Raw genomic sequence first — 26,983 nt, forward strand, 5'->3', positions numbered from 1 at the left:
AGACGCTTAACTAAACAAGTGACTGATTAAGTTAGCTGGTTAGTTAGTAGTGTCTGCTATTCAGCTAACACACTGCAGAGTTAGCGAGCCCTCCAGAGTCGTTGTGAGTAGCCCATGTTACAGGAGAGGGGGACACAGAGATGCATCGCGACGTAACTGTGGTTTAGGTGGTGGAATTTGAGACGAGCTGTGAGAGTAGCCAGCTTGCTAGTTTACATCACTAGTAGTCCGATTGGTTACTCGCTAGCAAGCCGATTGACAACTCCATTACCTAAACGATAACTGCGACTTTGGCTATCAGCTGTCTTTGTGTTAGTCTAGTCGGACAATACAGTGCGACTCGATGGAAGCGTACAGTAGTAGCATGCTAACAAAGCAATGCTTTGTTGTTGGATAGGGGGGCAGCAGCTGGCACCAACACACAGGCACCAAAGCTGATATTATTGCTTAGCTCATACAGCAGGTCTCAGTCACAGAGAGGGTTTTTTTTGGGGGGGGGGGGGGGGGGGGGGGTCCACGCGGAGAGAAAGAGACCACTAAGAAGACCCTACAAGAGATCCTGAAGGCGACCTGATGACACTGGACAACATGAAGTCGGAGCGAGGTACGTGGGACACACAGACACATATAGAGTGGACTTGATGCTGTGCATGTCCATCTTTAGTGGACTGACTGTACTGTACCCCATCATCACCCTGAGAGAAGAACCAGGCCAGGGTGTTGCGTAACAGCTGGTCATCCTGGTCACTGGTTATGTGAATTAACAAAGCCTGACCCGGGTCAGTGAGGACACGTGCACACAAACACACTGCTCTAGTTTTTTGGATGTTAACGCAAATGTCAGCTGTTTCTTTTGCCCCATATCATCGGCATCAACATATATCCTGCAAGATCGTCTCATAGCGAATGCTATTCCCTTTTCCAGGAGCTCTTGTTTTGACGGTCTCTTGCATGAGGCTGCTGCAAAGTGTTCTTGACACCCACCCTGTTGTGGAAATCTGGCTCCTGCCGTATGCTCGGCAACCTGTTTACATGTTGCTGTCTCTGCAGCAAGAGGTGAAGCAGGGACAAGAGGGGACACCCTTGTTTGTTTCAAAGTAATTAGGTTAATTTTATTATTGCATTAATTTATGAAGGGGATTTCGGACTCCTTAATCTGTGCCCTGACGCAATCAACATTAGGTGTCGTTTCAGCTCCTATCATTCATTTTGTGATTGAGTGTACACAGTCGTTTGTGATCCAGGGTAACAGCTGACGTGATCAGTTGTCAACAACACAATAGCACCATACTTGGAAGCAGTGGAGGGCCATTGTTCTTTGTCATAGGGAGATTAGCTGCAGTCAATCAGGGATAGTCTTGATAGTCGGATTGTGTTTTTTTTGCATAGGTTATGCAACTGCAGTCATGCTGCTGACTGGCCTGAGTGGGATCCTCCTTCGAGCACAATATGCTGGTAATGGGACTCCACGAGGCACATGTGCCCTATACGGGCCTAGACTTTAACCCTAGGCTTGCCTTGCCGTCCCTTGACTGACCCAGACATCTGTGTGATGTGACTGGCCAGCATAAAGGGCACACTGGCGGACACTGTGTACAGTGTAATTATAGACTACTAATGCAGCACGGCATACTGGGTCAACTGTGAACAGCAACACTTTCTGTTGCATGTTGTAAGATTGGTTGGTTGAGGACTCAAATCGGGGAATATTGAGATTATTTTACAGTCAAATACTCTGCGTGCCTGCTTTGTATCAGCCACAAAAGACAGACAAGTGTTGGCCAATACTACAGTGAGTCCGGTCCTCACCCTTCATGGGTTGTCACCATGGCAGGTTTGCTCACTCACTCACTGTCATTTTGTAATTATGAGCAAGTAGAAGCTGATCTACAAGCAGTGGCTCCCTGTTTGACTGGCAGACACGATGGGGCTATTGTTATTTGGCTACTGTTTTGTTCCTGTGGTGGAGAACAGCACATCTCTCTCTCCCACACACACACACACACACACACACGCACACACACACACCTCCCTTCTGTTGCCTCGCTCCTCTCCCTGGTCTCAGAGAACCGGGCTGCAGTGGTGACAGAGGCTGTTTACTGAGTAGCTTGGAACACGGCAAAGTCAAAGCAGGCGGTTTCACTGCTGTGACGCTGGATTGAGGGTTCCTAGGAGAGCCCAGCTATATTAAGTTTAAAGGGGGGGAGAGGTGAACAAGTCCAGACATGTGCGTCTTACACTGAAACTCCTGCAACAAGTGTCAAAGGCTAAGACCTCCTGGTCAGGTGGGTGTGAAAGTCAAGCCAAGGCTTTGGGTGATGAGGTGATAGGTTCAGGCAGTACCATACCATGGCTTCTGTTCCACCTTTAACACCTTGAGAGGAGACTATGATGATGTTGAAATTCCAACACATGAAAACAAAGAATTTAGACTTCACATGATCTCTTTGTGAGCCATGCTTTTTGTTATAAAGGTAGACGAGGAGCACTTGTGTTCTGCTCAGGGGCCCAACCAGAGTCATCTGACCCCCTTGTTTTTCTGTGAGTCAGGATGTGTGTATGTATATGTGTGTGTGTGTGTGTGTGTGTGTGTGTGTGTGTGTGTGTGTGTGTGTGTGTGTGTGTGTGTGTGTGTACATGCAGGGTGTGAGGAGACCGTGAGTGTGGCAGAGCCAGCCGATTGCTACTGGCTAATAAGCGCTGTGCCGTTGAAACCACGTGGATCAACTGACAGCTTTTACTGGTCCCATAAAGAGCTGCTGTTGGAAAAACTCTCGACCTGTTCACACCAGTCAGGGAAAGCATGGCTCGCCACATCGGGTTTCAAAACCGTTTCAGCTGAGGTGTGGTAAAGCTGAGTTTTATTTGTATCCTTAAAGACATCATTTTGTTTAAGCGTGTTCCCATCTCCACATTTACACCATAAAAATAGGCTGTTTCTGCTCAACTGTGGTCCTCTTCTCAACCATTGAAGGGGACATTACAAGTAAAAGACATTGTATTTGATGATGATATGAGGTCATATGGTGAAATGTATGAGCAATGAGCTAAGAATGGCGACTGAGTGCTTCCTCCTTTATGCCTTCAACCACAGCCCTCCTCTTTCTTCCACACACACATTAAACATTATACAGAGAGATGACTTTAGATTTAGTCATGTTGGAAAGACTCAGTCAGCTGGCAAGCCTCTGCGCTGTGCTCTGGGTCTCTGTTATGTTACTTTGTGTTTTTGTATGGTCGTGCTTCCTGTTTAAAGTCATTAGTCCTTTAAGGAGGAGTTGAATACAAGTCCCCCCCCCCCACCACCCACCCAATTTACTCCACTGCCTGCCGTGTGCTCAGCCAGATTACAGCTGCCCTGAGATGTCCGAGCCTAGGGTTACAAAATTCCAGGAATATTCACTTTCCATGGGAATTAACAGGAATCTATTGGGAATTAATGGGAGAGTAACGGGAACAAAATGAAAATGTAGGGGTTATCTGCCCAGTCTTTATTTACTCTGTCATATGCTGATAGAAACTAACTTTTTTTTCCATATCATAAAAAGACATAATTCATTAATTTTCCAAATAAATCCATTCATTTGTCAAATACATACATTGTGAAACGTGCCATGTGGTGAGATAGCTAGCTAGCAAGTTAACTACTGCTTAACTAGTACTTTGAATATTCATGCGACAGTGTGGGCCGTGATCAAACCTAGGGTTTAAAGACGCAGATAAAGATTTGTAATTTTACTGAATTTCTATTTATTGGGATGCTGGCAAATTATCTGTGCTTTTGACAATAAGTGTGCTGCTGAATTCAGTACATGCTTACAATTTGATTAAATGGCCGTACGTTTAACCACAACATGCCATAAAACCTTGTGTTTCATGTGTATTTCCTTCTCCCCAAATAAGCTCACGATTAAAAGGTAAGCTTTTTAAAATGAACAAAACTTTCTGCACTTAACTTTTCTTAGAAATTTTCAGCCAATGAGCCAATACACTCTTTCTCACGAGAGACCCAGATAAACCAGAGCGACATACACAGTTGTCCCGTACAGCACCTGTCTACTCCTGTGTTGTCTTTGCCTCGTCCTCGTCACTGATTTACCTCATAGCAGGAGGCAGCCATAACAGGTGCTCGCTACTGTTTTACTTCTCTCACACAGTGGGAGTTCATTTGTATCATTTTTCCCCCCGTCTTTATCGACTAATTTATTTACTGGTACTCTGTGCTCAAATTTTTTTAGCTAAATCAAAACTAGACTGGTTGAAGGTGCTGTCTTTTTTTTTATTTTTTTTTCATTCCAAAACATGTTTTTTGTTATTACCTATAACCTGTATGACCATTGGAAACTAAACACAACTCACCAGAGATATTTACATTGAAACCCCTAACGTTGTATTTGATTGAGAATTTATTTAAAAGGTTTGATTTTTTTTTTTCCTCACCTAAGGATATTCCTGTTTATGCATAAACTATATTACATTCAACTAATTCAACATAAGCATTTCACCATATCGCCTTTTCAATACAACGCCACCCAGCTGCACTGAACATGGATGTTGGACTCGTCATTGCACAGCGAGATTCAGAGCTGCCTTTTGCAATGAATACCAATACTGGGTCGGCATTCAGCTGTGACTTACTATCCAGGGCCCTGGAGTAATCAGCCTAAATCAATGCTGTTGTGACAGGTTTGACTGTAAGTAGCCTAGCCGTGCCTACAGCCGCTATATTGGATTGGACGCCCAGTCCTCCCAGTCCAGCATTGCTCTTACGAAATGCTAGAACATTTTATTTAGCACACCGACGCTTCATCAGGACATGTACACATGTACACAGTGATCCTTGCACATTTAGTACAGCTCTTCTGTATCGAGGCTCGGTGTTAAAGAGCTGTACGGACACACACAAAAATACACCGCCCAGACTTAGTTTTGGACCGGCTAAAGCTGGGAGTAGCAGCATGGGTCGCATTTCTGCTGCCAGGGTGCCACTGAGCCAGTGATGTCATTATTGCTGGTGTGCTCGTCGCATCCTCCCGCCCCCGTGGCTCCTCGTAGCCAACCAGCAGTCGTCTCTGCAGGACCAGGAAGAGCCATCTGGACCCTGTGGTGTTCTCCTGGTACGGGTGGTGTAGATGTGGAGGTGGTGTGTGTCTATGTCTCTTTTTGTGCATTTCTGTGTCTTTATATCTGTCTGTCTTTAGCTTTTTAAGTTTGTTTTTGGTTATGTCTCTTCTTCATCTGAGGGTGTGAATGAAGTAGCTAAAAAGTACAAACTTGGAGTGTAGAGACATCATGAACTAACGAGACATTTGTGGGCGTTATCTTTGGAAAACGCTGAACAACATTTTTCACCCTTTTCTGACATTTGATAATGAATTAACGTTCTCCCCCGTCACTACACTGGTCTTCTCTTCTGGTATCTCCCACTGCCATCCTCTCTTTTTCTCTCCCGTCCTCTGAGTCACGTCGCATAGTTTCAGCTACTGTAACACCTCAGCACTTAACACCTCCACCACCACTATCTGCGGATAATATCTTAACAAAAAGCCTATTGACAGAAAGAGAGCTTGCTTGACTTACTATCTAAAGCACACAAAGGAAGTAGGTGACAGTAGGGCCTGACAGATTGATCAGTGGACATATATTGATTGCTGGATGACGACATTAAAAACATTAGCTCTCAGTAGTGTTCATAAAGCACAATGGCAGCAGAATTTCTCTTAAATTAATGAGGAAATAAAGAAACTAGTTCCCCGTCAGTCACTGAAAAAAAAAGACCGTTGGATTGAAGAATCTGAGTTTTCTATGGCCTGCAATCTGTGCTTTCATTCTGTGAGTACACTAATACTGATTAAACAAGAAATAATATCCATGGAGCTATAATTGATCTATCTCTAATGGGAACTATTCCTTTAAAGTAATAGAATCGTTTTCACAAACACAAACTCCCAAGTCTCTGTTTACGGAGAGTACCTCAGGGGCACATTGTTTATTAACAAGAGGTTGACTAAATTTGAGACTCATCACAACTATCCCCTGTCCTTCTCGCCATTGTCTCATCTCATCGCTTTCAGGCCAGCAAGCCTCAATAATGAGCGAGGCGATTCCCCTTTCACCCTCAGTATTGCTTCATGCTGCCAGTCAGTCTGTGCTGTTAAACTGGGTTAATAATCTTTTCTTTTTTCTTTTTTTTTTTTACTCAGCGTTTTATTTGTGGAAATGTACTGTTAATGTTGTTTAGAACAGGTAGTTCTAGATCATAAATACATGTAATGTAGTATACTAATGAAAGGTGAGGAGCACCCGAAAGGAGAGATGGTGAACAAGAGCTGTTCAATGGCCTTTTTTGTGGCAGATGAATCATTCAGTAAGAGAATACACTGAGGTTTTTTTTCTCTTGACACATCAAGACTTCGGCCTTGTGCTTTTTTGTTCAAAGCGGTTAATTCCAGTCACCGGCCCCCTCGATCGGCTTGTGCCACAACTGACACACTTTTCGTTACGCTGCTCGGGTTGCTCATTTTGGACTCCCCTTTCTAGAAATTGGCATGGGCAGCACAGGGGAGGTCAAATGCCTGTGCATTCATGTTGGACAGGGTGGCTTTTGGTTACAGAGAGAGGCTGGTTTGTCCTACTGCCCTAGTGTCCTGTAGATACCATCAGGCAGCCTGCTGAAATTGAAGCTGCTGTAGGAAATACTTAGTGTCACATGTTGCTATAATGGGAGGTAGCAATTGGTCGAGGAGACTTTGTCTGTGCACACAGTTAAATTAAGTGGCCTGCAGAGTAAAAAAATGAGTTTCCAGAACATTATTTTTTTACAACCCGTAGGTCACTGCGTCTGAAGATCACTTTTCTAGCATTTCAGGAAAGACGAGAGGAAGATTGAGGAGAGAGTGCTGTGATGAATTGTTATGAAAAAGTAAATGTCACACATGCTCTTAAGTCCTCTTTAGCCACTCGTATGCCTACCTCATTAAGTATTCATGGGTCATTTATAAAATCTCTTGAAAGTTTACAGCACAGAGCATTTTCTTCAGCTTTTTCTCTGCTTGACATTTACTCAGCCAAATACTTTCACACCTTGAAGCTGCCCAGTGAAACCAGTCTTCCTCTTTCAGCCATCGAGCAACTCTTCTGAATAACAGGGGCTTTAAGTACCTTATTCAAGGGCTGCAGTTGCTATGGTTGTTGAAGTTGAAGTTGAAGAGAGCATACTGTAAATCATTCCTAACCAAGGCCGGGGATTTTAATTTACAGCCTTTGTGGTCAGTAGCTGGCAGAGAGTATGCAGGTTTTTGTTATCTGAATCAAATGCTGTAACCGGCCCGGTTATAGCCGGGCAGAGTGTTTATGGTTGCAATATAATCCAGCACTCGGTCAGCTACTGTTACCTAACCGTGAAAGGCTGCCATTGTTTCTGCCGCTTTTGTTCTACAGAACCGACCTAATACTGTAAGAAAGCTGAACAGTGATTTTAGTGGGGATGTGTGTGCGTGGACTCAACAAAAATGAACTGCATCTTAAAATAGATGACCTACTAATTCTAAATACGCAACTATGTTAGTAAAATGTGGGATGTTTTTTCTCTGTAGCCATTTCAGAAAGCTGTATGGAAAAGGGAGACATGGACATGTAAAGAAGTAAGTGAAAGAAGTAATTGATAGACATGGATGCTCTCTAAAATCAGGTCCTAGGTCAGACAGAGTCTTAAAGTTGTTTTGTCCCACTTCAGCTGAGATGAGTTTTGTCGGTTAAGTGCGTATGGCTCATTACGAAAAGTTTTTTCCACTTGTTTACCATGTGACTTCAATAGTGTGCTCGCTAGTTGCTCAGTTTCTAAACAACAGCTTTCTTCATGGCTGACAATGATGCGTGTCAGAGGGAGGGTATGGTGGTGGGTCTGTCTGGGTCAGTGTGTGTGTTTGTTTTTTGGCAGTGGGAGAATAACAGCAGCTGAGTTCACAAAACAGAAGAATGGTTCTTCCTCAGCTGGAATTGTACTAAGGCCTCTCAGCCAATCAGGGCTTGTTGCTACGTGGGCTGTGAATCTGCCCCTTTGTGTTGAGGAGTGGGAGAGACACACACACACACACACACACACACACACACACACACACACACACACACACACACACACATCATAGATCCTAAGTCTATAGATTTGAAGAAATGTTTCACTTAATGAAGTGGGAGGAAACTGGGAATGTATTGAGAAAGGCTAGAGGAGCACATACTTTTGGAAACCCTGACCATAACAAAACTTTCTGGTACCAAGTAGTGATTGACAGACAACGGCCTTAGTTCATAGCCAACTTTAAAGTAGAATTTAAAATACCAGGGTCACATGGTCTTTAAGCAGTCATTTAAAACAAATGTGTTTTAATTTCAAACACATCAAACTGCGTCTGGATCATCTCTTCCTTACCATTCTTAAAATTTTTCTGGCAAAAACATGCCAGTTTCTTGGCAGACTTCACCACCACTTCCAGTGTTTTGTTCTTTTAATGTTGTAACAAAAGGCAGACAAAAACAGGAAAGGTGAGCTGGCAGTGACTATGTTATGAAATGCAATGGAAACACAGCTGACCCTGTTATTACAATTGGTAATTTAGCAGCAAACCTCTAGAGAACAAAAAGATACAAGAGGAACATAAACACTGACGATAACACACACTCCTACACAGACGTACGATCACATAAACAGCTTAACGGACACACAGCAGGCAGGCTCTGTGTACAACACAAGGACATGGTATACAGTCAGAGTGCAGCGACGTGCTCTCACACAGGCACATAATGTATGTATATATATATATATATATATATATATATATACACACACACACACACACACACACACACACACACACACACACACACACACACACACACACACACACTGTGTGTGTGTGTGTGTCATAAAACACACACACTAACAGAGCATAACAGGAGCATTAATTGCCTTTAAACACTTTCTTGTCAAGCTGCAGCTCACTGTCACGTACAAAGACAGGTATAGGTGCAGCTCATTCCTACAAACAGACACTCTTCAATCACCGTGACGGGATTGTTTAAGACATGTCTCCTTTGCCCCGGTAACAACCCCCTGGTCAACAGTTTTGATCGTTGATCACAGACGAGAAGCGACTGAGGCAATGCATTCCTTTTCCTTTACTGACTCCTTTTTATATTGGGACTTTAAAAGGACAAGTGATGCTGTATTGCTTTGCCACAGGGCTCAGTTAATTGTGTCTTAAATCCTACTGCTTGCATATTGATAGTATACTATAACTCTTCTGGTATCACATTGGCTCGTGGGGGTTAGTAGATTTTTCCTCAGACGTACTAATAGCAAAGTCTCAACTTATTTATTATGAAGTAATCAGGCTTCATATTCTTAGCTGGTGACCATCTGCCCACCTAAAAATATATCAGCTGTTCAAACCTACAGGCATCTCTTGCCTGTCTTCATGTTCTCAACATGGGAAGTGAAAGACACAATATGCTTTAAGTCATGACAACACCATCGCTGGACTACAAAAATAGACGCCTCAAGACTCCTTGGTCTGTTGTCATACTGGTTACTGGTTTATTTCTTTCTGCCTTTCAACACTGTTAAGAGGAACATGAAAAGACCAAACCGTAGCACTCGCCACCTTACCTCAGAACAACCAGAATTTGTAAGTTGTAACGTCAATGTGGAAGATCGGCTGGTATACAGCACTACATTTTAGCATGAAATCTAAAAAAAGGACAAACGCTATGCTTGCACTCTAAGCACTTGTGTGTCTGTAGGTTTCAGGGTGCTTTGACTGAAGTACAACATGTTATGCTAACCAGCAAAATACCTCACAGTATATCTGTAAACAGTGTTGTGTAAGCACAACTTTTACTGACTAGCAGATGAAGTTATGTTCGTGAATCCTCAGAATGTTATAAAATTGGCTGTTCTGTGTGTACCAGATTGTGCAGCATGGTACTACATATGGTCACACATTCATGTATCCATAGAGTGAATGCCTTATGTAGCTTCTCTTTAGGCCTGCAAGTTATCTTGTCTTGCACATTTGTTGTGAAGTGCTCATAGAAACCCTTCAGATAGAGAAAAGGAGATGCAGTTCAGTTGGTGTAGCAGACCAGCTGGTCTCCAAATATAGTCAGACTGCAGAACTGGCTGTGGAACAGAAAAGACAGCATTGCAAACAATTCCCATGGTGGTGAAAAGCAGTGGCCAGAGCTGCTGACACTTTGAATCTGCCACCTGCTTTGCTACCATTGCATTTGAAAACCTTGAACTGGCTGTGTGCTTTCATAGTCTTGGGATAGCTACATAGTGTACAGCAACACGTCAGGTGGATTTTAGGGTAGCTCCCTTTGTGATTTCCAAATATTCCATTAGCTATTCGTGCTATGCTTTGGGAAGCGGGTGGTACTTAACTTAGCCTACTAACTACAGACCATAGAAATCATAGGAACCCAGTATGTCAGCATTAAAGCTGCAATTGTAATTAACTGTATCGTTCCATATAGTGGTGGTGGTGGTGTGTGTGTGTGTGTGTGTGTGTGTGTGTGTGTGTGTGTGTGTGTGTGGGGGGGGTCGATTCTTAGGATGCATCGCGAATCTCTCGTCCAGAAAATTCAATAATCGGACATTTCAAGCTCAATTCTCAACGTTGTGATCGCCTCTAACAATTCTGAGACACTGCGCTTTCCATTCTTAACCGCTGCCCCTGAACGCAACAGACGTAATCCACGTGCGCCTTGTTTACTTCCTAAACTAGGCTAAATACGAGCGGAGTTTTATTTAGGGATGCTGAGCTCGAGCAGCCGAATATGGATACAATCCCACCGGCACCCCTAGTTTAAGAACTACCGTATGGAAGCGTTTTGCTTCTTCTGTTTGCCAACGATGTGCCTCTACTCAGTCATTGAGAACCAGCGCTTTGGCGCTATGTTGCACACTTTGAAACCGAGATACGACATTCATCTTGACGTTTTTACAGACACAGCGAGACTCTACAACCAAACCAAAGCTAAATGTATGGAACCACTGAGGAAAGATGGTAAGATGGAAGTAGCACGCCATGTGTGGACATCCATTAATTACCACAGAATCTAGTGATCGTACCCGCGCACTCTATCACTGTATTGTTCTACCACGTGTTTCAGAAAGCGTTATTTGTGTGCGAGCGCTGAGTGCTCATTGCCTGCAACAGGAGGATTTGATTGTCTGTATTGTTTATTTGTGAATAAGGGTAACTTGTTATGTCACGTGACTCAGAACATGCTGCTTTCTGTGTTTTTACTACGATGCTGCTACAGGCCCAACTTTACTTATTTTCTTGTTGGTTCTCTTTGCAGTGCTTGGAAGTTAAACCCTTCAGTTAACACATCTCTTCTATTTGTTACTAATATTGAAATAATAAAAGAGAATGGAAGTCAATTTATCAGTATTTTTAATTAGGAATCATTATAAATATGCTAAAATCATGTATAGAAATAGCTTTTTATGTATCAAGATGAATAGATAATCGTTTTATAATTGCATCGTAGCCCTCGGGAATCGAATCGTGAGGTGCCTAGAGATTCCCACCCCTGACTTCAGGCATTCGCCACATCAGCCCTTTATTAACATGGCCGCCGCTGCTTGCAGACACCATCACAAAGTCATCAAATAATGGATCGTAAGAACCTGCCCTTTAAAAATCAGAGAGAGAGAGATAGAAAATGAGAGCTACCAAGTTGTGTCTATATTTATCTTACCGGGGGCTGCAGTAAAGAGATTTGGCATGGAAGAACTGTCGGTGTAATCTCCCATTCTGCCTCTGTGTATTCGTGATAGAAGTGCAGCTGTGTGTATCTGTGTGTGTGTGTGTGTGTGTGTGTGTGTGTGTGTGTGTGTGTTTGTGTGACTCGAAACTGCAATTTTGCCTCGCTATTCTCAGGGTAACCATTTGAATGCGTTTTGGGCTTTTTTTCATCCAACAAAGTCCCACGCAACAGAATAAGAATGAGAACTGGTGTTAAAGTTAGATCTGTGTCAGTTTCTGCTCCATCACACACAGGTCAAGAGATGAACACGATCTGATGAGTTGTTGAGCAAGAATTTAGAAGTGCTTTGTTTGTTGAGATTCCTGCGAATGCAAAATATGGCAGAATCATTTGCAAAGGATTTTGCAGAGAGATATGATTTTTAAAATTTCAGTTCCAAAACCACGCAGCCCTGTTGAACCAAACATGCACATTTACAAATGCATGTCCATTTGTGATTCAAGGCCATGCTGTTACAACATCACAATACTGCGATGTGCTAGTGCAGTAAAAAAAGCTCAGAGTTGTTTCCCGTCGAGAACATCCGGTGCTGTACCTGATCAAAATGAGGAATTTGCAGTCGAAAAGGAACCTTGAACCTTCACTGTTCAGTTCCATTCCGAAGGAGCTCAATATCATTGTGTGTTAAGCCGACACACCTCAGCGAGCTCAGCAGACTGCTGCCTCTGCTGTGTGGAAGCTGCCTGGAAAATGCCTCGAGCACACAGCCTCCGGGCAGGCTGCTTATCAAGAGTCTGCAGGTCCCAGAAAAAAAATGTAAATGTCTTAAATCATATCAAGTAAGGACCTCAGATGATTTTAAACACAGAGCAAGTCTAAAATCTTCAAACCCCTCTGGTGTGCATGCTGTGTTGTTTTTCATGAAGGAATTGGTCCACTTCTACCGACCTTTGTTCTCTTAGTTTTATTATTTATCTTTCTGACAAAATCGACTCATTGGAGCAGTGAGGGGCTTTAGCAATTATTTGTTTACTTTCACAGCCAGTGAACTGGGACAAATCAGTGACCACTCTAGCCATTCTTTGAAGTGTTTATTTTTGTCACACATTTAAATTGATTTGAATTATTAGACTTGGATATTTTGTACAAAGTTAAGTAGAATTTGAATGCCCTATTGTTAGTGGTTTGTCCCTATAAACTTATAAGCTTATTTGTCCTTCTGTCTGTGTTTTCCTGTCTGCTTTGTTTGTCTGATTCTTGAGCAGGTTTTTTTTGTTAAATTTTGTGTTAGTTTAAAGTTTAAAGGTCGGTTTAGACCGTCTGTAATACATTTGTCCACCGCTATCTGCACATCCTGGTATTGCCATGTTACACTTATATGTTTTCATCTTTACGACACAAAAGAACCGTAATGAAATGTAATTTTTTTTAAGCACACAATTAGGTCAACTCAGATGATGCAAATGCACCCAATTCACTTTTTTTTGCAAGGTTTCAAATTCACCTAACAAACAGTTAACTGGAAACCTCGTTAATTTGACTTCCTGTCTGCCTTTTCGACTAACAGTGCGTGTTTCCTATCTGCCCTTTAGACTGCTCTTCTGTCTTTTCTCTCTCCCTCTGAAGTATGTCTCTTTCCCTGGTTGCTGCAGTATAATATCTCGTCTTTTCTGTGTGTGTGTGTGTGTGTGTGTGTGTGTGTGTGTGTGTGTGTGTGTGTGTGTGTGTGTGTGTGTGTGTGTGTGTGTGTGTGTGTGTGTGTGTGTGTGTGTGTGTGTGCGCGCGCATGTGTGTGTGTGTGTAGCGCTGTAGTCTTTGATCACCAGTAGTCTAGCCACAGGTGCGCTCATCAGCGTTTTGTTCCGGCTAAGGCCTTGATCTGTGACTCGTTTTTTTTTTTCCTTCTCATCTGCCACTGGCTTTTGTCTCTCGTCCCCCAACACAGACGGATCACTAATGAGGAAAGACCAGCTAGACCCTCGCTGTGCTCTCTGCTTCATTTGAGTGAAACGCGGTCGCAAACACAAAAACAAATGACATACATAGTGAGCCGCAGAGCAGCAGACCAGTGTTTGCTGTAGAAAGAGGGCCAACCATGCAGTGATTGTGTGCCCGCAGTGCACAGATTAATGGCTCGGCTTATATGAACGTGTCTCCCACTTAGTGTCTCTCTCTCTCTCTCTCCTTCTGTCCGTCTTCCCATCTGTCTCTGTTAAAACGTAAAAACTGAATCCAGCAGCATGTATTCAAACGACAAGCTTCAGAATCTCAATCGCTGCCATAACCATTTGGACCAGGCGCTGACATGTTTGACTCATTTGCCTCTCTGACAGGTCTTAGGTAATGATGAATCACTCCTCAGTGTGTTACAGTGTGCACTGCAGGCGTGTTTACTCTGAACACTCTTGTCCGGTAGGCCTTTTTCCATTCCACATGACTCTATGCTGATCTCTTGGCCCGAGGACACAGAGAAGGCTGAGCGGTGTGTGTGTGTGTGTGTGTGTGTTTGCGTGTTAGTGTGTGCGTTCTCGTGTGTGTGGGTATACAGGTCCAACCAGGCGATCTGTAGGCGGGACTCCAGCTGCACTTGGTGGCAGGCGGTCACAGGTCTAATAATAAGATGCCTGAATCTAAATCCGAGCCGTTACATAATTCAGATCACACATTATCGGGGGATGGAGGAGAGGTCACACGCACATGGAAAAGAGTCGGACCAGTGAAGCATTGTGTTTCATGTGCTTGGGTTTGGGGTCGGTATTGTGCAGGATGCATCAGCAGAGCCTCTTATTTAAGCAGTAGACCTAAACCTGATTATGTTTTCCCTCATGGAGATGTTTTTTTTCTTTTTTTTCTGTTTGCATTTCTCAAGCAGTGCTAGTAGTTGCTATGGTACTTCTCAAACTGCATGCATGGAGACCAGTGGACTTTACACACAGGTTTAGTAAAAAAAAGATAATGTACACACAGTGCAGACAGAGAAGGCTCAAAAAGAAATTGGAGAAAGAGAGAAAATGCATCTTACAAACACATTCAAACCGTACAAATATAGATTGATGACAGACAGATTTCACGTTTTAAAGAGATGGAGAGGCAGGAATGAATCGGTCACGGTCCAGTGGGAACGAGAGGAGGAGGAGGAGGAGGAGGGGAGGAAGCAAAAGGCAAGCTTGAACATTGAGCCCCGCTTGTGAGGCTTAATGATTGGTAAACAAGCCGGATTGTTACATAAATTCCCAAATGATATTAAATATTTGTACCATTGATTTGACTCTAAAGATCTCTGCTTCAAGCTGAAGAAACATCTGGGTTGTCTTTTTTCTTGAATATTACAATCAGATTGTTAGTTTTGATTATTTCAAGCTGATGAAACTGGGTCTCAGTTCTGTAAATGTGCTTCTGAATGTTGAACACAGCTCTGTCTTTCCATGTCTATGGAAGGGTTTCTTGCTTCTCTGCCTTTTATGTGTTGTCCTGCATCCTGATCACCTTCCATTTAGTGTGTGTGTGTGTGTGTGTGTGTGTGTGTGTGTGTGTGTGTGTGTGTGTGTGTGTGTGTGTGTGTGTGTGTGTGTGTGTGTGTGTGTGTGTGTGTGTGTGTGTGTGTGTGTGTTTCATAGGAATGTTCTATTCAGTCACGACGCCCTCAAGAATGACAGCTCTCATCTATGGGCTGGGCCCCTTATCCAAAGCCTCCATCAATAGTCCTTTGTCTTGCACGTGTATGTGTGCGTGTTGCTGTGTGTGTCTGTATGTTTTCAGTGGGTTGGTTCACATGTTTGGTGATGGTATGTTTGTTTTTTCACTGTGTCTTCATGTGTGTATTCTAGCAGTGTGTATGTATGTTTTCTTGGGTTTGCCTTTCCTAGAAATCAGCAATTTGACACCACAATGCACACATCATCAGGGCTCTGTTTGTGTGTTTCTTTAAGGAAGGTATATGTAGTACACAGCTTTACAAAGGCTGTTTTCCGCTGCTCCCTTAATCACTCTTTTACCTCCCTTCCTTCATCCACCCATGCTTCCTTTCTATTTTGCTTCTGGCCTCCTTCATGGAGTGTCCTCTTGAGCACAATTTCCCTAAATACGACCAGGAACTGTAGCCTTTCCCAGTGTGAACTGGGACCACTTTACACTGCCCACTGCTCTATATCTCGTACATTCAAGCCACTCGTCATGTAAAGGTGATGGGCTCTGTGACCGTGACACTTGACCTTTGTCGTACATTATATTCTTCTCGCTCCCTTTTCCTCTCTCACCATTGGTCCCTTGCTCCCTTTGTTCAAGCCTTTCCGATTCCAGCCCATGAAGAGAAGGAGATTGTCCCTGAATGTCGCCTTTATCCCTTTCACCCTGTGCTTATTAAGCCTACAGCTGGCTAACAGACCCCCCCCCCCCCCCTCTCTCTCCTTACCTCCCCTCTCCTCCCTCCTCATGTTTTGTGTTGGACTGCGCCTCTCTCTCCACGTGCAGCAGCAGCTCAAAGGCATGTAGGAGGAGTTCCCTGAGAAGGAATGTGCGTGACTGACTGGATGACTGCGATATGCGCGCACACACACACACACACACACACACACACATATATATTCAGCAGCAGCTCAGCTCGTAGATCACACTTCTGCAGAGCCAGCTGAGAGGGACTCTGTTCTGGCCAGCCTAGCTCTGGTGTGAGGAAGACAGAGTGTGTGTGTGTGTGTGTGTGTGTGTGTGTGTGTGTGTGTGTGTGTGTGTGTGTGTGTGTGTGTGTGTGTGTGTGTGTGTGTGTGTGTGTGTGTGTGTGTGTGTGTTGCACTTCTAGTCTTATGAGGACTTGAAATTCCCAAAATTATCAAAATGTAAAAAGAATTATCCACATCATCGTGACCTAAAATGTGTTTGACTCCAATAAATGTGAAGGCAGGGGGAGGGCTTGAGATCTTTACAGAAGCGTTTTTTCTTGTGTGCTGTAAAGAAAGAAAGCTGTGATTCTCAGAGCTGTTGTGTGTCAGCTGACCTCCTGCGGGATTCTGGGAGTTTTCTCTGGAGGAGCGCAGGAGATAAGAGCGCTAAGACGGGTGCCTCAACATTGGGCTAAAAATACCCTACTTTAGATCTTGGCTTCAATTACAACACAAACAGACCGGGGTTTTGTTAGTTTGGTTTTCAGGAGACAAACTGAGGAGCCAAAGCTAGTAGCATTCGACTGGCGACCTAATAATACAGCCCCCATCTTGACACTGGTAAAACTCCTCTAAAATTGGTTATTGTGATTAGTAGGGCACAGCAGGGTGGAATGGGCTCAGAATGAGCCATGATTTGAACGTGACAACCAGACAAGTATTCCTTGTTAGTCTCCTTTCTGCCTCCACGTAATTTGAGAATAGTCTCTTCCTGAATGGTGGAAGGTTGACTCGGCCCTCTGTCCTGCCAGGTCCCAGTCACCATGCTAGCCCCGCCCAACCCCACCCTGGCAAAATTGGTGGCGTAACATGACGCTACTATTTCTGTTGTTCTCTGTCCTCATGTTCTGTTTTTTTGTTTGTAGGTGTTTTTCACAATGACTGTGAATGACGTCAGTGTGAGCATTGTCTATACTTGTATGCAGGTGCGTGTGTACTGTATAAGCGAGTTACAGTGTGTGGCTTCACCCCTCTGCTCAGCTGACATGGGAGGTCTAAATATATTCCTCTGATGCAGTCAAACTGGAAAAGTTGTGTCATCCACTGCCTTCCCCCACACCCCCCCCCCCCCCACTTCTCTAAACAAGTCTTTCCAGCCAAAGTTAAATAACCTTATCTACTGCGGTGAAACCATTCAGATGTAAATGGCAGTAAATACATGTCAATGCAGGCGGCTTTCTGTTTGCATCTGTATTGCCCCCCAGCATCTGTCGAAGCATTAGCAGATTAGTATTTTACCTGCTTGCTTTCCTCCGATTGGTTCCTTGTTTTTCTGTTTTAGATGTGAAGTGATTTAAAAAGCTCTACTGACCCTCCTTGTTTCTCTGCCACTCCTAGATGCAACGGAGGAGTTTTTTGAGTACGATGCCGAGGAGTTCCTGGTGTTTCTCACCTTGCTCATCACAGAGGGACGGACACCAGAATATTCTGTGAAGGGCAGAACCGAGGGGCTGCACTGTCCGCCAGCCCAGTCGGCCATGCCGCCTCTTCACAAGCATGAATGCAGCGACAAACTGCCCCAGGTAGCACACACACACACACACACACACACACACACACACACACACACACACACACACACACACACACACACACACACACACATATCTATGCACACCTAAAGTGTGAACAGAAGGCTCTCTTCTCCTTTCACTAGAGGTTGTTGTTGTTGCTGCTTCATTTGCGTCATTCAAGTCATGAGCCTTTTATTTTAGGCCCTCTTATGCAACGGGATGCACATTTGACATGTTGTTTTTGAGATATTAATGATGACTGATAACTCTGAACTCGGCACCCAAGACACCACACACACCTCTTTCAAACTGTACAAAAACTAGACATTATATACGTTATACACTCTAGTATTTATAACAGGGCTTTTAACTGAGACATTCATCTCTGTGAGTCTCTTTGTGGGTCCCATCTGCTTTGCCCCTAAAGCTCAAGGCCCGGTTGTGTTGACATTCAGTAACGCACACTAACCCTCCACCTTTGTGTGTCCAGTGTCGGCAGGCGAGGCGAACCCGTTCAGAGGTGATCCTGCTCTGGAGGAACAGCATCCCCATCATGATCGAGGTCATGCTCCTGCCAGACTGTTGCTATGGTGACGAGTGCCCCCCGAGCGACCCCATCAGTGACCCGATCATCAAACAAGACGCTCTGCTGCTGGAGAGATGGACCCTGCAGCCAGTCCCAAGACAGTGAGGCTGATATACACACATAAGCCTACACACATGATCTTACTATTTAAATATGGGTGATGCTGGAAGAGAGATGTTGTCCAGTTGTATTGATAGAAAGGAGACTATGCTTTCCAGCATTTAGTTTAAAGTCTGCTGTTTACAAGACAAATATGGTATGTTTTAGGGAAAAGGTTTGTAGTTAAACGGCTGTATCCAAAGAATACCCAATGTAGCCCCCAAAACAGTGTTTATTGTATTATTGTCTCTGTAATGTACAGAATAGCTAAAAGGTGATGGCTAAAAAGGTATAAAATGCAAAATAATTTAAATATTAAACTTGGTTAATTAGCCTTACAAATTGGCCCACTTTCCTACTGACGTGTAGAAACAGGGTGTGTTTTAAAAAAACAAAATACACACACACATCCTTGAACAGTTTTCTCATTAACCTGACATACTGTCACATTTCCTCTTTCTAAGTGTGTTTTTTTATTTATTTTTTTATTTTTAATATAGAAGTGGTGATCGCTTCATTGAGGAGAAGACGCTGCTGTTGGCTGTTCGCTCTTACGTCTTCTTCTCTCAGCTCAGCGCCTGGCTCAGCGCCTCCCATGGTATCGTCCCAAGAAACATCCTCTACAGGTCAGACATGGCACTCAATGATTACTTTGGACATCGTTGGTTTGATGCACCAGATTGTTAAAGCCACAGGAAACTTGATCTAATGTAGTCTTTTCAAATTTTTGCTATGCTGTTTTGAAAAATTTAATCAGAAGAAGTCAAACTGATGCTCTGACACTTCCTGGATATTTTAAGATTTAAAAGTTAACGATGGTGTGTGAATCTCTCTCTCTCTTTCTTTCTTTCTTTCTTTCTTTCTTTCTTTCTTTCTTTCTTTCTTTCTTTCTTTCTCTCTCTGTCTGTCTCTGTCTCGCTCTGTCTCTCGCTCTGTTTCTCTCGCTCTGTCTCTCTTGCTGCCTCTGTCAAACAGGATCAGTGCTGCTGATGAGGAGTTGGTGTGGCAGTTCTCCCAGCCGCCTTCAGAACACATTTTCCCGGTCCCAGATGTGTCCCAGAGTGTTGCCCTGCAGGTTCGTGTCCAGTCACTCCCACGCCAACCCACCTATCCCACCCTGGCCTGCAGCATCCACACCGGCCTGCCTCCGCTTTACAGCAAGACCGCCAGCCTCAACCCAAACCTCAACAGCCATGGTGGCCTGCCCACCCACAAAAAGAGCCAGGACCCCAGCAAAGATGACCTCCTTCACAACTCTAACATGTACAGCAAGAGCTCCAACCCCATGTCTGGCCTTCTACTCAATGGATTACCCATTCGTAATCTACCCATTAACAACATCCCCATTAATAGCCTTCCCCACACGGCTGTTCCCTCTCCTTACAGCAAGAAGAGCCAGGAGCCAGGTGAGGACCACACATATCAGAATGGAGAGCTTCCGCAGGTCAACATCCCCCAACGTCAGGGCTCTCCACGGTTCCACAGGTCCTCTCGCTCCCCCACACCCTCCCGCTCCCACTCACCCTCTCCACTTCCCACAAGCAAGGCAGGGAAGTGGCTGTACTCGGCTCTCAATGGTTCATCTGACCCCACACAAGTGGAGGATTATGGGTCTGGCACCAACAGCAGTGATAGGTCAAAGGGGTCCGTCCCTGAGCCACTGAGAGCTTTTAAGAATTTCTCCTTGGCTGAGCCGCCGCGTTGCCCCTCCCCAAGGCCTGCAAATGAAACAAACCCACTGATTGGCTCCCTGCTGCAGGAGAGACAGGAAGTAATTGCCCGCATCGCACAGAGGCTCAACTTCTGCGACCCTACAGCACCGCCACTACCCCCTGGCCTTTTTGCTTCTGACAACCCTCCCAAAGCCGTGTGGGGCAACAACCATGACGACATAACTGCCAGTAAGACCAAAGAGCCCGAGGTACCGCCCTATGAGTCTGTGGGACGCGTGTGGCCCAGCCACTTCAACACACCTGTGACTGACACTTCTTTCAGCAAATGGGAGTGCTCCTCCCCTAAACCTGCAGCGTGCAGGAAGCTGAAAATGACCGAGACAAGAGATTCAGAGGATGAGAAAGAGAAGGAAAAAGACAGGGATAGAGACGGCTCCCTGATCGCCCAGGCAGTACAAGACATAACTAGACTCATCCAGGAGAGGCTGTCCGTCCCCTCTCTGTCCCCGAGGCACAGCAGGAGCGGCAGCCATCTGCACCACACGCACACGACAACAGTCACACACACGGTCCGCACGTACTCGCACACCACACACATCCCACAGGCCTCACACACTGCCGCCAATGGCTACACCAACGGCCACATACCCAGCCATCATGAAACTCACAGAGGCAGTGTTTGCACCGCTGCCACACATGCACCCGTTTGCACAGACGAGCCCCGGGGTGATCCGGGGGCCGAATGCCATTGTCCCAGGGCCCAAAATGGTGCTCACTTTACACTTGAAGAACCCTCATTGAAAGGCCAGTCCCACACCAAGGCTTGTCTGCGTTTACGAACTCCCCCACAGGAAAAGCTCGTAGTCAGGACAGCCAGCAGCCATGACACCCCTTCTGCCTCCCATGTCCTTGAGAACAGCCCAAGGAATGCCCAGATCTTTAGTTGGATTTGCAATGATGCCAGCCCAGCCATGAACTGTAACATAAGCCACAACCACAGCAAGCCTCAGCCTCAGCTTCAGTCCCACATGCAGTTCTGTGCACCAGCCCAGGCCTCTGCCCTGCAGGATGAGAACCAGGCACCCTCGATGTCTGGATACTCCAACACCTCCAGTCCAGACATGACTCCCCCCTCTACTGTCCTGGTAAGGGACTCCTCACTTTAAAGGACCTTGTTTGTGCATATACTCTTGAGTGATAGCCCATTTACTAATCTGCAATTATCATTTGTCGTGCCCTATCCCTGTTTGAAGGAGCCTTGGTTGAACTGCATCACAAAAATAGGAATTGCTCAACATTTTGGCAAGTTTATTAGCGTTATTGCTGAGAGTTAGAAGAGAAGATCGATACCACTTTCATGTCTGTACAGTAATTATGAAGGTACATCCAGCAGCCGGTTAGCTTAGCATAGCACAAACTGTAAACGGGGAAACGGCTAATCTGGTTGTGACCAAAAGTAACAAAATCCCAATTATTTCTTGGTATCTCTGCTGTTTCCAGTGTTTGTACTAAGCTAAGCTAGCTGGCTGGTAGCGCTAGCCTCATATCTATTGTGATATCAAACAATTAACTCTCAGCAAGAAAGCGAATAAGTGTATTTCCAAAAATGTTAAACTATTCTTCTTAGTAATATTCTAAAAAAAGGTATATACATTTAGCTATGATTCTTGGAAATTCTGTATTTGATTAAACAAGTGACTCATTCCAGAAAATACAATATTGTGAGGCCTGAAATTATCCACTAAAGTACTGTTACTTAATTTCAGAAATTATAGGTCACTACAGGCATCACATTTTTCCAATTTAGCTCGTCAAACTAGAAGGAACCGCCTCGTTTATAGACGCCGCTCAGTTATGAGTGTTTTGCTGGGAGCAGATGAGATGTCAGTGGTAATCAAGATGGCTAGATATGATATATGAGAACGTGCTTAGATGAATACAGATCGTTTCAGTTTATTTATAAACTGTCCTAATCTCTCTCTCTCCATCTCTGTTCTCCAGCGAGCTCACAGCCCGTCTCCGCTTCGCCCCTGCAACAGCTGGAAGAAACAGAATCGCCACTCTTTGGATGCTACAGCGACCAAAGCCTTCCACCCCTGTACTGGCCTGCCTCTGCTCTCCAGCCCTGTAAGAAACATATCTTCACAGTGAAACTCAGGCATTGTGCATTTGTTAAGATACCACTAACATGCAGGCTTCCAAGTCACAAACACTTACTCAGTCATTGTCAGTGTCTGGGCAGTTGAGTTTGCCATAACACCACACTCACTGCCCTTTATTTCAAGCCATCTGAAGCATTACTCACAGTACTTTCACCAGAGCCTGTGAATGCTTGTCGTAAAGAGACTTTGAAGTATTTGGCAGCTGCTTTTATTGCTGCTGCTGCTGCTGCTGGTCCACTGAGTTGTAAGCCAAGGTTAATGTACACACACACACACACACACACACACACACACACACACACACACACACACACACACACACACACACTCACATAGGCAAGTGGGGCACGTGACTCATCTGTGCCTCATCAACCTCAGTAAGCTTGTCAGATTAACACACTCCTAGATCATCACAGCTTCCTGCCTTCTGATCGGTCTCACTCATGCATGTAAACACTAGAATTTACACACAGACACTCGGTGTCACACGGTCTCACCAACACACAAGCTCACTTATTTTCACATACGCATCATGATGCATATTGCACACACTTTTGTCATACCTTTTTTAATATTTTGGAATCTTTCTGATGCCTTTTTGAATCTTTTACAAAAGACAAAACCTGTTGTGTGATTTTGAGCCCTAGATTTTCAATATAGCTTATAGTCCAAGCTGTAACCTGGATACTATGAAAGTTGCTCTGTGTTAATCATGTTGTTTGTGTGCTGCAGGTTCCTCAGAGGAAAAACCAAACAGGCTACTTTGATCTGGACACCTCTCTGGCTGGCTGTAAGGGTTTGCCTTGGGCCTATGGGAAAAGGTACACATTTCCTCACCTGGGACCTTTTGTTACTATAGTTAACAGATTCCAAACCAGTTTGTCCACGAGGATAAGGTCTAGGATACCTTCACGGGTTTAATGTAGTTTTAGTAACAGTTAAAAGACAACATTTTGTTTTTCAGTTACCTCCCACGTCATCTGTTTATTATAGTACCATCTGGAACAAGTTACTCATACTTTGCATCATCATTTTAAAACGTGTTTTTCTCACTACGCAACATTTCAGCTGTTACTATGTGTAAGTGCCAGCAAGGCATTTTTTTTAATTGTTTTTTAAGTTGAATACAAGTTTTTTGTTGTTCACCACCAGTATGAATCAGGCCATCTAAAGTCATAGGACCAGTGTATAAGGGATCTATATTAGAGAGGAGGTTTGTTTAAAGCAAACTCGCTGACATAGCCTTGAATCAGCAGCAGGTTTGAGAAGTATTGTCTTTGTTGAGAGATTAGACAAAAAGAGTGTTGTTCTGAGTGCTAAGGTTAGGTCAGCCCTGTTCTGCTGACACGCTGCCACCTGCTGAAGCTCTGCTGTACTGTGGCTGCATCTAGAATCGCACACATTCTGCTCAAAATGGCAGACAGAACTGAACTGGCTTCATATACACGGAGCTTCATGGCACTGCCTACACACAGCAGATGTGGGTGGTAACGTAGTGCTTCTTTTGATAGAAGATGTGTTTTTAGAGTTTGGTCTTCAGGGTGTAAAGTTAATTTTAGCAATCGGGCAACTTCTTGTCAGTTTGGCTGAGGCTGGTAAAAGCCATTGTCATGCTCTCCATATATTCTTATTTTATTTTATTTTACATTTTGAGATGGCTGATATTGCCTTCTCAAGGCACAACACAAATGAAATTCAGTCTGAGATCATTTATATCCCACCCTGGACGCAGGTCTATTCAGACACACCAGGAATGCTTGTCACCTTAAACATCTTAAGATGCTCTTTCACGCATCTCGCCATGAAAACACGTTGAACCAGAGTGTGTGTTTTAAATCCTTCAGGGTGTGTCCAAAGAGAGAGGGGTACACCGATGAGTCACAGCAGCTGTTCAGTGCCAGCGCTCCACCTGCCAGTCTCAGTCTGCTGGGAAACTTTGAGGTAGAGCATACAAACACACACAGTACTTCAATTACAACTATAAAGTAAAACAAACATTTCATTGAAATATTGAACTGTGTTTCCCCAGGAGTGTGTGCTGAACTACCGCCTGGAGCCTTTAGGGTTAGTGGAGGGTTTCACAGCAGAGGTTGGGGCCAGCGGGTCCTTCTGCCCCAGTCACATGACCTTACCTGTGGAGGTGTCCTTCTACAGTGTATCCGATGACAACGCTCCCTCACCATATATGGTGAGATTATTTGTTTCCAGTTAGTCAATCAATAATACTTTTTTTTTTTTTTTTTTTTTTTTCAGCCTGTCTGACTGAGCCTTGAGCTGAGAGCTTTATCTGCACACTGGTGTGTATTACCTTCGTATTCCTGTTTGTGACACAGTTGTTGTTGTCGTGTGTTTGTCACAGGGTGTGATCAATCTGGAGTCCCTGGGGAAAAGGGGCTACCGTGTACCTCCATCAGGAACCATTCAAGTGGTAAAGGAAACTTTCAGCTTTTCCCACAAATGTAGAAATGATCTAAACATATGGATTTATATGAAATATCTGCACTGTGGCGTACACATGGCTGAGAACAAAGAGATTACACCAAGTAGCAAAGGGAAAGGGCAACCCCTAGTGGTTATAGATGGGAATTCATCATCAACGGTGATGTTTTTATTAATTTATGGTGCTAATTTGAAAGACATGTTCCTCTATATACTTATTATATTATAAGGATGATATGTACATTTCATGTATCTTTCACAGCATGTAAGGTTGTGTTGTTATAGACCTGTGTAAATCCTTGCAATGCTTCTTCGGTTCTACCTTTCAGACCTTATTCAATCCCAACAAGACAGTGGTGAAGATGTTTGTTGTGATGTACGACCTACGAGCCATGCCAGCTGGACACCAGACCTTCCTGCGCCAGAGGACCTTCTCTGTTCCCGTCCGCCGTGACACAAACAATCAGACCAGCAGGAAGCCCCTCGGTCAGGGACGCACCTTGCGCTACCTCGTTCATCTGAGGTAAGTTGTCCTTTCATCTCTAGTGCTCATCATAACTGGAATACATGCAGCAACTGTTGGTGATGTTTCTCCTCTCTGTCTTTCGTCTCCCTCTCCAATCTCGACCAGGTTCCATAGTTCTAAGTCTGGGAAGATCTACCTCCATAGGGACATTCGTCTGCTGTTTTCCAGGAAGTCCATGGAGGTGGACAGTGGAGCTGCCTATGAGCTCCAGTCCTCCACAGATTCCCCTAATGACCCACCATTCTCTCCCCGCTGCTGAGACATAACCCCCCCCCGCTCCTCCAGCTGGCAGGCGACTACTGAAGCTTCAATCACACCTTGATGCCAGCGATAGACTCTTGCGCAACCCATGGCTAGCTGAACTATTTAAGGACTGCAGTCTCACAAGACTCACCTGGCATGTGAGCCTGGGAGATTTGATGGAAATGATGTTCTTTGTTAACTACACAAAGAGGTCGGGTCATAGGTTACAATTATAGAGTATGTGTCAGACCCAGTTCTCCTGGTTAAGAAGGCCTTACCAGATGTGATAGGTCATTGTTTGTTCTGCTGTCATGTGTATCCCCTCCAGCGTCTGGCAGGAGAGTAGAGACCAGTGATCGTCTACAGAAGCAGTTAGACACTTCAAAAATGTCCGCAGAGTTTAGGCTACTTTACTCGAATCAAAATGTTAATTGGACTCAACATGATAAATCAGTGTTCAGTCGCAATTAATGTAGTTATAAATGCAAAACAAGGCCCTGTAATGGTAAAATATGTTTGTTTAAAATTGAAGAGCGGATTGATTGACCTGAAAGTGAAGCCTGTGATTCCTGAGTTCGGGGCAGAGGGAGTGGAAGAGGAGGCGGGTGGCAGACTGTGGTGCAACATCATTTGCTCGTCCAAAAGAAAAACATACCATGGACCACTGAAGAAGTTGAACAAGCAATCAAGCTACATTCAGCTGAAAGCATCACAGCAAAACATCAAAAGTGCACTGTGGATTTTTTTTTCTCATAACTGGAAATGAAACAGAAAATAGTAATATTCTAATACTTTTGTACTGTTACAGAACCACTTTATTGGAAGTGTTGCAATAGAAAGAGTAATCTTAGTTTAGTGTTTACACATTCACTTTCAGTTTACTTACCATCAGTTTATTTAATATTTAAATTAATATTTCAGTTACTACTTGTGATGTCTGTCATGCTAAGATGTAGTGCAAACTGTATATCATAGTATGTATTTTTGACATTAATATTCAAATCTGAAAAAATATATCTATCTTCTAAAGCAATCTGTGAGCTGCTCTGTCACCTTATTATTCTTATTATTCTTATTATTAGACTACATCTCCATACATTCACACAGGAATCAAATGAACAAAACACAGGTTATTCTGCTGCTGCTTTAAATTTGGTTCCAAACCGCACGAGAAAAACAACAGGGCTGTGGCACCGCTTTGGGTTCTAGTTGATAGAATGTGAGAAAAAATCTCTTATTTGACAATACTGCATCCTCTAAAAGTATTTTATTAATATTTAGAGGTATGAATAGTAGAGTCTGTGTAGCACA

General features: G+C 44.1%; 1 protein-coding gene across 1 annotated transcript; it reads left to right on the forward strand.

Annotated features, from left to right (window-relative positions):
* The first annotated feature begins 509 nt into the window (after nt 1–509).
* atosa (atos homolog A) lies at nt 510–26,705 on the forward strand. The gene is made up of 12 exons (XM_068730110.1): nt 510–604; nt 17,769–17,953; nt 18,435–18,631; nt 19,130–19,255; nt 19,605–21,447; nt 22,304–22,429; nt 23,197–23,285; nt 24,309–24,405; nt 24,494–24,652; nt 24,824–24,892; nt 25,233–25,426; nt 25,535–26,705. The coding sequence occupies exons 1-12, from the start codon at nt 574–576 to the stop codon at nt 25,686–25,688; spliced, it is 3,270 nt and encodes a 1,089-aa protein (XP_068586211.1). The 5' UTR covers nt 510–573; the 3' UTR covers nt 25,689–26,705.
* The last annotated feature ends 278 nt before the right edge of the window (nt 26,706–26,983 follow it).

The sequence above is a fragment of the Cebidichthys violaceus genome, unplaced genomic scaffold (assembly GCF_023349555.1).
Source record: "Cebidichthys violaceus isolate CVI_PGR_0920_01 unplaced genomic scaffold, fCebVio1.0.p SCAF_5, whole genome shotgun sequence".
Taxonomy (NCBI): domain Eukaryota; kingdom Metazoa; phylum Chordata; class Actinopteri; order Perciformes; family Stichaeidae; genus Cebidichthys; species Cebidichthys violaceus.

What these genes read in the sequence shown, in the direction of transcription:
- atosa (XM_068730110.1), top strand. Translation starts at nt 574, where the DNA reads ATGACACTGGACAACATGAAGTCGGAGCGAG. An exon ending in CTGCAGCCAGTCCCAAGACA is followed by an intron (nt 18,632 to 19,129) that starts GTGAGGCTGATA and finishes TTTTTAATATAG; the next exon opens with AAGTGGTGATCGCTTCATTG. An exon ending in CTCCCCCCTCTACTGTCCTG is followed by an intron (nt 21,448 to 22,303) that starts GTAAGGGACTCC and finishes TCTGTTCTCCAG; the next exon opens with CGAGCTCACAGCCCGTCTCC.